Source organism: Pteropus alecto, unplaced genomic scaffold (genome assembly GCF_000325575.1).
Source record: "Pteropus alecto unplaced genomic scaffold, ASM32557v1 scaffold110, whole genome shotgun sequence".
In the NCBI taxonomy this organism is placed as follows: domain Eukaryota; kingdom Metazoa; phylum Chordata; class Mammalia; order Chiroptera; family Pteropodidae; genus Pteropus; species Pteropus alecto.
The window spans coordinates 180,907-193,016 of record NW_006431920.1 but is presented as its reverse complement, the minus strand read 5'-3'; the positions used below and the strand labels follow the sequence as shown (position 1 = coordinate 193,016).

General features: G+C 54.2%; 1 protein-coding gene across 1 annotated transcript in view; it reads left to right on the top strand.

Annotated features, from left to right (window-relative positions):
• Positions 1-12,110, top strand: part of SAG (S-antigen visual arrestin) — a 25,110-nt gene that overhangs the window by 10,141 nt on the left and 2,859 nt on the right. The window contains exons 6-12 of the mRNA XM_006906619.1: positions 688-764; positions 1,716-1,851; positions 2,852-2,936; positions 4,883-4,955; positions 7,270-7,407; positions 9,501-9,578; positions 10,669-10,692. Of these exons, the coding sequence (XP_006906681.1) occupies positions 688-764; positions 1,716-1,851; positions 2,852-2,936; positions 4,883-4,955; positions 7,270-7,407; positions 9,501-9,578; positions 10,669-10,692 (611 nt within the window). The remainder of the gene's footprint in view (positions 1-687; positions 765-1,715; positions 1,852-2,851; positions 2,937-4,882; positions 4,956-7,269; positions 7,408-9,500; positions 9,579-10,668; positions 10,693-12,110) is intronic.

Below are 12,110 nucleotides of genomic sequence, written 5' to 3'. Positions count from 1 at the left end.
CGTGTCCTCCGCCCCACCACACACACACACACACACACACACACACACACACACACACACGGGCTAATGTGCAGAGATGAGCGGGGTTGGGGAGGGTTTCACACATTGGGCTGAGGTCCTGAAAGTGCCAGCAGATGCGTTTGTTCAACCCATACGACATTGTTTTCAATTAGTTTAAATATAGGAGACTTCACTCCAAATTCCATTTCCAGCTTCTTTTCGAAAGCTGGAATTGCTGCCAGCACTGGGTCCCTGTCCCAGGCTGGCCAGGCGTGGCTGCAGCTGAACAGCAGCTGCCCACTGGGCTCGGGGCACTCACAGCCCCCCCTGCTGGCCCTGGGAGCACCATCCTCCGGCCCTTCTGCTATAGGTGGGGTGAGGGGTCAGTAATATACAGGCGGGGTCCCACCTGGGATGGACAACTGAATGGGGCCTATGGGATCTCACCCTGCAGCTGCTGGAAGGGGGCTGACTCCGCTTGTCTGGGGCCTTGGGGCCTCGGGCACTCTCTGTGCCAATCTCATTACCACCGCCCTTGAAAACCTAGGCTTAGCGGTGGACCCTGAAAAGGGTAAGGCTGAGACAAAACGAGAAGGTGCGGTGACCCCCCCCACATGGGTCTGACCAGTCCCGGGCCGCAGGAAGGGAGGGGCTGACCCAGGCCTTGTCTGCTCTCTGTGCCCGCAGTGCTGTGGAGTCGACTTCGAGGTCAAAGCGTTCGCTACGGACAGCGCTGATGGCGAGGATGAGAAAATTCCCAGGAAGTAAGAGCGCAGTCAGTCAGTCAGTCGGGCGCGGGGGCGGGGTCCGCGGGGGCGGGGTCCGCGGAGCCAGGGGGCGGGGCCGAGAAACCGCCCCTCCCCTCGAGTCTGTGGCAGAACCTCGCCGTGGGGCCACGTGGCACTGTAGTCAAGGCGGTCGGGACAGAACCGCTCCACGGGATGTGGGTCCATGGCTGATAAATTGGGGCAGAAAAATAAAAGAGAATGACAGGGGTTAGCAGCATCAAAGGCTCGGGAAGCCCCCCGAAAGCCTCCAGATTCCTTCCTTCTTCAGTTTTCTTCTTTTGTTATTTCTTTTTTGTGATAAAACATACACAACATGAAGTTTACCATTTTAACCATTTTCACGTGTGCAATTCAGTGGCCTTAAGTACATTCGCTATGCTGTGTAACCATCGTGACACCCCTGTCCACTCTCTCTACCCCAAACTACCTGTACCGAAACGCCTCTTCACCCCAAGCAAACTCCGCACCCACCTCCCGCCCCGCGGGCCCCCCGGGCCTGGCCTTCAGCTTTCTTCTTGTGCCTGAACATATTCCCACCTGTGCCCCCAACACTTTCTCCTCACACTCAACACACACGCATCGGGGCTCCAATAAGTAGCAACGACAGTGCGTGCATTTGGAGCATGTCACACGTCCTCGTCCCACATCAGCTTCACCCCACTGGCGGCTGGCCGGGGGTCCTGGCGGGGGGTCCTAGCCGAGGGTGAGAATGACCCTCGGGAGAGCTGACTGGCCACCCACGTGGTGAAATTACAGAGAAAGGCCTGGAAACCAGGCCCTAGGGTCCCTCCCCCAACCCACAACCTGTCCCTCTGGGTTGACACATGGGTTGTCGGGTCTCACTGTAGATACGGGAGAGAGACCTGGCACCTCCCTGAGGAGGCCTGGGCGCTAAGCGCAGGACTGTCTGTGACACTCTGTCCTCAGGAGCTCCGTGCGCTTACTGATCCGTAAGGTACAGCACGCGCCGACGAAGATGGGTCCTCAGCCCCGGGCCGAGGCTGCCTGGCAGTTCTTCATGTCCGACAAGCCCCTGCACCTCGCAGTCTCCCTCAGCAAAGAGGTAACCTGAGGTGTCGCCGTGTCCCCGTGTAGGAGTGGGAGATGGGAGAGGTTGGGGAGGGGGAGGGGGTGGACAGGCCCTGCCCTGGCGCCCTAACCGCTGTGGTGTGTGTCTGGGGATAGTTTAAGCACCAACGTTTGAGAACAATTAGCTTTTTTTTTTTTTTTTTTTTTTTAATAATTTGGAGCTTGTAAGGTGACCTTTAGAATAGGGTCACCTTGGCTTGCATTCCTCTCCCTGTCAGTCCCCGACCGACTGGTGGGGTGGTTTCACACCACCCCCGCCGCCTGGGCTGTCTTTGCCCCCACTCTGCCCCATGGGCCTTGTTTACTATGGTGGCACCAATGGTCATAGTATTACAAACTGTTTACTTCCTTGGAAAATCCAAGTTTCACTGTAACCATGAGAGGGTGGCTGTGTCACGTGTCATCTGTGCCATTTCTGAGGTGCGACGAACCCCTGGCCAAGGCTCTCCGGCCCCTCCGGTCACCAAGAGTCGTGCACATGTGTTGGCAAGAGCCTAACACACTCTGCACTTGGCTGTGTGCCTGCATCTGTGCACGTATGCACGTGCTCGTGTTGTGTGTGCGCACGCGTGTGCAGGGACGTGCCCACCTGGGCCCGGGTTCCACGGGCATCACCACCAAGGATTGCTCTGCCCGGCTTCCCCACCACTTTCATTTCCCTGGTTCTGCCCCCAATAACCTTCCGATTCCACGAGAGACCCTGCGGCCGACCCCACAGGGACTGTGAGCACGCAGCACCCTCGCTTGCTGCCCGCTGTCACCGTCACCCTTCTCAGCGTCCTGCAGGTGGGGCAGAGTGTGTTCCAGACCCTTCTCCAAAGGAAACATGGCTGTCACTTTCTCTTCCTTGAAAGTATGGGGATCCAGCCACTTTCATTCCAGTGAAGGGGATGAGGTGAAGGTAGGAAGCCGAGAGAGTAAGGGTACCCCCGCACACCGACCGCCTTTTCTGATTTCCCTGCTGACTTTTTCAGATCTACTTCCACGGGGAACCTATTCCTGTGACTGTGACAGTGACCAACAACACAGAGAAGACGGTGAAGAAGATTAAAGCATTAGGTAGGACCTTCTGCTCAAAGCCGGAGGGTGGAGTCTTCTAGAATTTCTCAATCTGGTCTTATTTCCCGGGGGTGTCTCTACTGGCCGGATAAGGCCTTCCTGGGTCCTTGGAGCCACTTGTTTGTCTCTGTCGTCATGGACGGCTGAACCTCAGGAAAAAAGCCCTTCAATGTCATCTCGTACAACCTCGGGCCCAGCTGAGGGCTGTCTTTGGTGTGGGGACCACATCCTGACAGGCGATCTTCCATCTCTCCATGTCATGCCTTCCTGGAGGGGACTCTGTGCCAGATCTCAGGGGGAGCCAAGAGAGGAGTTTTCTGCTTCCGATCAGGGATGAGTTCTGCTGACAGATGAGCGCGGCATAGTGGGAAAGCCCTGGGCTGGGGACACTGGGCTCCGAGTAGGCTGGGCTGTGCGAGTCCTCTCTGAATCCCACCAGGCACCAGGCGGGGGCTCCTGGTCTACCTTCTGGGTCCCATGAGGCACCAAGGACTGGTCACACGTGGAGGCGCTTTGTAAATGTCAAGCACTGCTGTCGCTGCTCCCGTTGACGCCCCATTGCGCGATGGCCCAGCCCCGAGAAGGCTGCAGGAGGGGCGCCCCTGCCCACAGTCCCTACACATGTCCTCGGCGTGGAGGGCATCAAAGTGCAGGAGTGGTCTTACATGATGGTTTTATGTGGGCTACATCAAAGAGACACAATAGAGTGACTCAGGAGGGAGACCTTCTAGTTCACTCCTGACTCAGACATCCAATGACAAAGGCAAAGACAGACTTGATGTCAGGGTGACCAACCATTCCAGGTTGCCCAAGACTTTCAGTGCTGAAACGGGGCCAGTCCCAGGCAAGCCAGGATGGTTCGTCACCCTAAGCGTCATACACCCCTCTCCTCCTTCCCCGTGTCCATCATAGATGAAGTTCAGGAATTTTGATGCGTGCATGCTAAAGAATTCTAGATTTTTCTTGAGACTAATAGGAATGCTTCATTTATGGCTTTGTTTTATGTTGGTTTAGTTCACATGCCTTTAAGTCCTTATGGGACTTGGCCTCTTTATTTAGCATGATGTATAATATATACAGTACAATGTTCCACAAAGTAGCAGGATTGAAAAAGTATCCTTTGATACTTTGATTTAAAATTCTTCGTTAAAGTTTTATGAATCCTAACAACAAAGCCATTAATTTTGAAATAAGTTGTTGAGTTTTCCGAAGCAAAATGTTAATAGCTTTCTATAGGCTGGGCACTGTGCTGAGTGCTTCACATAAATTGTTTCAGTCCTCAGTAGAGATTAAAAATCATCTTTTTAATCATCGTAACATCCACGTGGAGGTTGAAATTCATCTTTTTAATCATCGCATCACCCATATGAGTTAGATGCAATTATCACCCCCATTTTGCTGATGGGGAAATTGAGGCTTGGAAAAGTTACGTGACTCACTCCAGCTGATGGCTAAATTGGGATTTGAACTCAAGTAGCCTGGCTCCAGATCCCATCTTCCTGTCCCCCATCCTGTACTGCCTCCAGATGGTTTCTAGCTTGGACACCTGGAAGGAGATTCTCCATCAATAAGACAGAGAATGTTGGAAGGGAGTGGCTTTGGAGAAAGAGCGCATGTGCTGAGTTCTGGGCCCCTGGAACATTGCCTGCCTCGGAAGGACACTCAGGGACATACAGCACGCTCAGCCAAGCGGAGGGGGCTCCCAGGAAGTGCAGTTTCAGACTGGCGCATGGGTGGGAGTTGACACAGAGCAGGTTATTGATGAGCAGAAGTGGCCTCAGAAATGTCAGCCTTTAAGATTTGAGCTGAGAAAGCCAAGCCTGAGAAGCACATTCAAAGAGTCATTAGAGAGGGAGGACCAACCACATCCCCTGAAGGCCAGGCAACACCTGGCATGTGCGTGGAGGACCCCACGTAGATCACTCACTCCCGCCCTCCTTTTGCAGTGGAACAAGTGGCCAACGTGGTTCTCTATTCAAGTGACTATTACGTCAAGCCGGTGGCCTCGGAGGAAGCACAGTGAGTAACTGGTTGGGTTTCTATTTCCTGGGCGGCCCAGGCTTCTTCGTCAAGTTCCTGTTTTGCTCATCTCGACGAGGGAAGTAGATGAGGGAAGCGGCACGCTCAGCTAGCTCCCCAGCTTTGCCCTTCCTTCCCCTTTTCTCGCTTCAAGGGCTGCAAAGAAAGTTAGCATCTCCACCCTGTTCTCGCTCCCAAGAGTTCTGACAGGTTAGTTAAGCTAAGGCAGGATGGAGAGGAGGGAAATAGGGATGGAAATGTCACTGCTAAGAACTCGATGCTGCTCTTGGTCCCCCTCCAGCAGAGAATCAAATGATCCATCAGCCTGGGCGAGGGTTCTTTATCTTTAGATCTTGTCCTCAATTTGAAATTCTCATACCAACGCCAATTGGATTAGCATGCTGTGTCAGTTCCCAGCCCGCTGTCCTGACTGATTTTTCTCTCTTCGTTAGAATCAAAATCTTCATGGTAGACTGAGAGCTCTGCCCACTTTTGCTTCGCACTAGGCACTCAGCTTCACTAAAAGCACAGGTTTTTGGGGGTTATGCCTCCCCCCAGACAGGAGCCCTCAGGAGGGTCTTTATCTAGCTGTCATGTTCTAAGCGCCATTGTATGCAAAAAATATTACCACCATTAGAGGAAGAGGATGGTGAGGAAAGACAACTGATTCGGCAGGATAATATTAGGTAATATTTAAAAAGCAGCTTTGGGATAAACTATTAGCCAAGGCAAATCCAGGCTTAAGGTTTATATAGATGGAGAGGGGAGGGAGGGAAGAGGCATAACTCGCTGACTGCCTCCTCGGCGCCAGGCCTGGGGTCTCTTTTAGGGGGCATCCTTGCACATTCTCGTGTCCTGGGAGCTTCCTGCCTCACTTCTGGGCACACGCTCAGCAATGGTAGGAGAGAGTGGTCCTTGGCTGAGTGCCTGGAGGTCTCAGACCAGAAGCTACTCAGAAGGCTGTGGAGCAGGAGCCATCATCCCTGAACCGAGAGCTCCCTGGGCTCTGTGGGCGGGCCTCCTCAGAACCAGGGCAGACCTGACTCCCGAGCTGCTGCCCGCCATCTGGTCCCAGATCCTGAAGGTGCTGGGAAGCGACCATCACTTTTCCTGTCACCTTTACGACGTGATTTCCGCTTCTGTCACTTTGCTGTCCAAACCGAGCTCGCTAGGAGAGGTTCCACCAGGGCCCAGATAGGAGACTGTGGGCCACCCCTGGGCTCCGGTGGAGTTCTGCAGTGAGCACGCCCAGGAGCCCCCTGTATGCACTGGGGTGGGAGAAGCCACAGTGGCTTGAAATTCCCCACGGGCTCAAATAGGGAAGCCCCTCTGAGGGTGGCAGGTCAGACTCCCAGCCTGTCTGGGAGCAGGCTAAGGACCCATGCCCTGTCTTCTCCTGGCTGGACACAGGGATGGCCGGCGTGCAGGGAGCATTGGCACAGGCCACTGGCTCGCCTGGGCTCTGCAGTCGGAGAGCATGCGGCCATGTGACCATGGGTGTGCTTCTCTGGTCGCACAGTGGGGCTCCCGAGATCACCTACTCGGTCACAGGGTTGGCGGCATGAGATGCGAGGCTGTACTGACGGCTCAGGGCTCAGCGTGGCCCAGCGTGGGTGAGAGGCGGAACCAGCTCTCCAGCCTCAGACCCTGCTCACTGAGCTGGGATGCTGCCCGACCTGGAGAAATCCACGGTGCTGTGTCCCCAGCTCCATCCCAGACCCTCCCTCTGGCACAGGTCCCCTGTATTTGTCCGATGCTGGGGAACCCCCACCCGGCTGTTGATGGGGAAGATCTGGGAGAGAAAGAATATATGCCACTCTGAACCCAGACCAGTCCATTCTGTATGGTCCGCAGCGAGGACCTCTCCTGGCTGCTCTCAGCCACCTGGGTACCTGCTGACCACCGTACAGCCACAGTTGTCAGCAACAGGTGACTTCCAGCCCGGGCTTGTTGCCGGCACCGATCAGATGGTGCTGCGGCCAACTGTGTGGTTCAGTTTCAGGAGGAGATTGGGTGTGGTCCCTGACCCTTGCGGCAGGGACCCCACAGAATGTTCTAGAAATTCAGCGATTGGCGCAGGCCAAGGGACTTGAGGAAATGTCCAGTGGTGCTGGCAACCTATTGTGAGATTCAGTAATCCTGTTCTGCTTCTTGTCAGGGAAATGAATACGCATCCGACTCTCTTTCCAGTGAGTCACAGGGACCTGGGATCCTGGAAAGTGCTTGATGACAGACTGGGCCTCGTGGGGTCGACGATGGCACTGTGGCCGTAAGAGCAGTTAACCAGATCTCCTCCCTGGTGTTCTTCTTGCAGAGAGAAGGTGCCACCAAACAGCACGCTGACCACGACGCTGACATTGGTGCCCTTGCTGGCCAACAACCGCGAGAGGAGAGGCATTGCCCTGGATGGCAAGATCAAGCATGAGGACACGAACCTTGCCTCCAGCACCATGTGCGTCCTTGTAGGAGATGAGCTCGCGAGACTCAGAGTGTGGGGGACGCGGGTCTGCTCCCCCTTCTCATCTCAGCCCCTGGGCTCACAGGCAGGGACCGCACCCCCACCCTGGTGTGACGTGGCAGTTCCGGTTCTGAGCTCCAGAGACAGCCTTGTGTCCACCCTAGCTCCACTGCTCACCGTCTGGGCCACCCTGGGCAAATTGCTTGAGCTGTCTGAGAACCTCAGTTTTCCTGTCTATAAAATGGGGGTGCAGACAATTCGACGATCCATGTAAAGCATGGAGGGGAGGCGGACAGCAGGGGATGGAAAGCAGGATCGTGGGAGTCGGAGGATTTTCTGAGGGTAGTTGGTCCAGCGGGTGTGTTGGATTCTAAAGCACATCTGTGACACTCTGGGAGGGAGAAGAAGCGGGAGACTGATACCCTAGGCCAGCTTACTCGAGGGCGTAACATCATGACGGTGGGGACACGCTACTTCCGTAAAAACATTTTATGGTTCATGGAGTATTTTACAAACACGTACGTCTCTACACTCTTTTGCGAGGAAGGTGAATTTATACTTTATGGAAAAAGAAATTGAAGTTCAGCCAGAAGGAGAGGCTTGTCCAAGGTCACCCGGCCAGTTAATGGCAATGTCCACTCCTAACCCTGAGCCCTACCAGGGCCCTAGAAAGTGACAAGCACTGCAGAACCTGGGTCAGCCAATCTGTGTGTCGTGTGTGCGTGTGACTCTCTCCTTCAAGGAAGATGGCGGGGAGACAGTGTGCAGGGCGTCCTTGGGCATGACGCAAAGTACATTCCCTCCCCCAGCTGTTCGGCCCCATTCAGTTCCAGGCCAAGTCCATCCCACAGGGGACGGGGGTCTCAGGCTCGCATCCCCCTCATTCCCCTTCGGTGGCATCTTCTCTCCACTGAGCGCTCGGCCACATCCCATGATGCCAGGCAAAGGCATTTTGCCCTCTTCGATACCGATGAGCCAGTGGAGTTACTGGGGGGACATCATGCTCTTAGAGACAATGTCCAAGGCGCCCCCCACCAGGAGGGTCCCTGGGCTGGGTGTCCCCTCCAGGCCCAGAACCTCCCTGGCTGCCTCACAGCGCCTTCCCAGACCTCTGAACAGAACCCCGCCCGCCTTCTGCCTCAGGCCACAGCGTCTGTCAGTCACGTGGCTTTAGCTGGTACTTCAGTATGTTTTTATACCTTAATTCCTGTCATTGGACATCTTGAAATACTTATGACCCCAGGTCCCATCACATGAGGTCACGATCCGTGTTGCAAGGCCCACTGCCGCCCGTCCGACCGTGCGTGCTGTGGGATCTGGAGAGAAGTCACCGTCCAGGACAGTTAGACTGCACTCTCTTTGGGGCACATCCGATGGCTTCGCGCACCGCGTCCATTCACTCCAACACGCAGGGCTGGGGACGCAGGGCAGGCGCACAAAAGCGGGAGGGTCAACTTCACTTGGAGGTCTTGGAGGTGCAAAGGAGGAGGAGGAGGGCATTCTGGAACCAGCTTGTGGCTGGCAAGGCCGGCCCATGGAGGACACTGGGGAGCAGCAGGGTATGAGGTGACAAAGGCAGACAAAGGCCAGGTCACAGGTTGCCTGCCCGGCCATGCTAAGGCTTGACCTCGGAAGGCCTGACTGGCGGCAGAGTGGCAGAGAGCTCGGGGGTGGAGCTTGGTGCGTGGGAGGTGAGTTACTGAGATAATCCGGGCAGGAAAGGCCTGTGGCAGATTCTGTGGCTGGCCAGGGATGGCAGGCGGGGCAGAGGGAGGCGCCGAGGAGGACAAGGTTTCTGGCAGATGAACAGGTGCATGAGCATCAATGGAGGCAGCGCAGGGAGCACCAGGAAGCACACCCTGCCTTCTGAACATCCAGAGGGGAAATGCCAAGCTACGATGCAGGAAAGGAATCCCCGTGCCCTGAGTACGGAAAGTTCTAGAACTTCAACAGCTTGGTCAAGTTCACCAGTTCCTTGGGAGGACACCCCCACGGTGGCGTGCCTGCCTGGACGCGAGGGGCTGTTCAGCCAGCCCGTGTTTTCTGCTGCTCCCTGCATCTTCTGCTTCTCCTTTCTGTTTGAGCAGCATCAAGGAGGGCATAGACCGGACCGTCCTGGGCATCCTGGTGTCTTACCAGATCAAGGTGAAGCTCACGGTGTCGGGGTGAGTATCCATGTCCCACCACACCGTCCACCCTGTCTCGGCCTTTGGCCGAACTGTTTTCTTCCCAGATGACTGGGAGACAGCACAGGAAGGTCCGCAAATTCCTCCGTTACCAGGTAGAGTTGGGGAGAGAGTCTCTTTGTCTAGTTTCACAGTTCTGTCTGATAGAATGTCACGTGGGAAAAGATAGCCAAGCTGATGACAAGCTTTGTTATACAAAATATGTGTATCTGACACCGTTATACAAAATATGTGTATCTGACAAGAACGGGTGTGCATACGCTCACGTGGTGGAAGCGGACGTGTCCCAAAGGGAGATGGGTTTGTGTTGCACTGGATTTCAGAAAAGAGCGGCGGCCGTCAGGTGATCTCTCGCTATATCTTTGGGAGGCATCCGTCCACAGTGGGGAGACCGGATACCTCGGAATGCTGAGAAAATGGTTCTCTATTTTTTTATGAAATGAATTTCTCCCATTTTTAAAACATCGGCAAAAGGGGGAAAACTTGAATTCTCGTTTTCCTTTTCGAATTTCATCGCCAAAGGCTCTGGCCTGTAACCTTGATGAGCCTTGGGTAGTTCAGCCATCAAAGGCAAGTCCAGGTGTACCTTCCATGCTTCTGAGTAGATAAAGAGTTCCCCAAATTTCGGTTGGGGCAGCAAAGTAGAACATGGGTTGATTTTGCAAATTTTGTTTGACACAGTGTTTCTATTTGTTATGCTTCTCCAAGTATGCAATATTTTCTTTCATTTTCTTGGAGAGGATTAGAATTCTTTCAGCTGTCAATATAAGTGAAGGACAGGTATTTCACAATGCCCTTTGTGGTCAAGAGAGAAATTCTGGTCCGGGGATTTATTTTCAAGCAGCAGGCCTTGAACCCAAGTGATTCCTCTTTTTAACTCATTCATTAGAGAAAGAGATGAAGTCACAGTAGAGAGAAATAGTTGAGTCGACTATTAAGGGACGCAAAGATCTTGAAAGCTGTGGGTTAGGGATGTGACTGGGACATGTGCCACCTCTAAATAATGGGAAATAAGGCCTGGTTACCATTGTGGACCATCACAGCAGTCCCGTCTGCTTCTGTTTCCTAGCTTTCTGGGAGAGCTCACCTCCAGGTAAGCCTCATCGCCTTCCCTCTCTGCTTGCTTTCCAGGATACCAAAGGAACAAACCTGGGGTTCAAAACAGTCACAGTGAAATCAGTTTTCCCGGCAGTGATGCTCAGAGCTCTTACGAAGCCATGCCCACTGCCTTGGGATGCATCACGCAAACCTTGGAGAATAGGTGTGAGGCTGGGGACGCTTCTCAGAGACAACAGCCGTGCCTACATCAGGGCAAGGACACACACATACACACCCCTCCGCCCACCCCCCCCCACACACACGCACTCAGGAAGCTGGCACACTCCATGCAGCTGCCTTTGTACATGCGTGTTCAGTAACACATACGTAACATGAAGTTTACCATTTTAACTATTTGAAAGTGTACAATTCAGCGGCATCAAGTATATGCACAGTGTGGTGTAACCATCAACGCTGGCCAGCATCTGGACGCTTCTACCATCCGACAAGAAGAGCCCGTACCTATTAAGCTCTCGCCCCCATTCTCTCCCCTCCCTAGTCCCTGGCGACCACTAACTCCTTCTGTCTCTGTAGATATGCTGTTCTAGACACTTCATATAAATGGGGTCAGACGCTATCTGCCCGTTAGCGTCTGGCTTCTCCCACTTAGCATGCCGTCGAGGCTCCTCCACATTGCAGTGCGTGTCAGTGCTTCCTTCCTTTTGATGGCCGAGTCCTATTCCATGGTATGGATAGACCTCATTTTGTTCATCCGTCCATCAGTCTGTGGACATCTGGGTTTTTTTCCCCACCTTTCGGCTGTTGTACATAGTGACAGGTGCCTTTTGCATCATGCACAAAGAGGCCACAGGTAAGACGTGTTGGAGGCAGGCCCTGACCTTACATCCTCCTTCACCCCGACTCCCATCATCTCCTTCCCTGACGTGAGACCCGGGGAGCACCTCATCTCCTAAACCCCATCTGCCCTGGGGTCTGACGAGAGCTGCCCCGTAAACATGTACCGCGAGCAAAGCAGTCACCGGGGAGAGGGGCGGGGCAGGAGGTGGTGGGTCCCGCGTGTGGCCAGGAGTGACCCTTGTTTTGTCACGCCCCCATTTCCATTCTCCTTTTGTCCAGATTTCCCTTCCGCTTTCCTTCCTGACCCTTCCCTTCCTCCTTTTTGTATAAATTCCAAGTCGCCCCAACGCCCTTAACTTCTGGAACTTAGCGGACCCTGTGTCGTCCCTGTCCTGCTCTGCAGCGGGAGACAGTGTGCCTGCTCCCCAACACACCGACCTTGTGTCCGTTTAACGTATAAAAAATGGTGGACACTTTTGCAAAGGATATTTTTCGAAATGACCTTCCTTCACCTGTCCTCTACCACGGTGTCACGTCACTGACACTAACGAGCAGGAGGGAAGATCCTAGCCGCCTCAACCATGCATGAGTGAAGTTTCTGGACCACATTCCAAG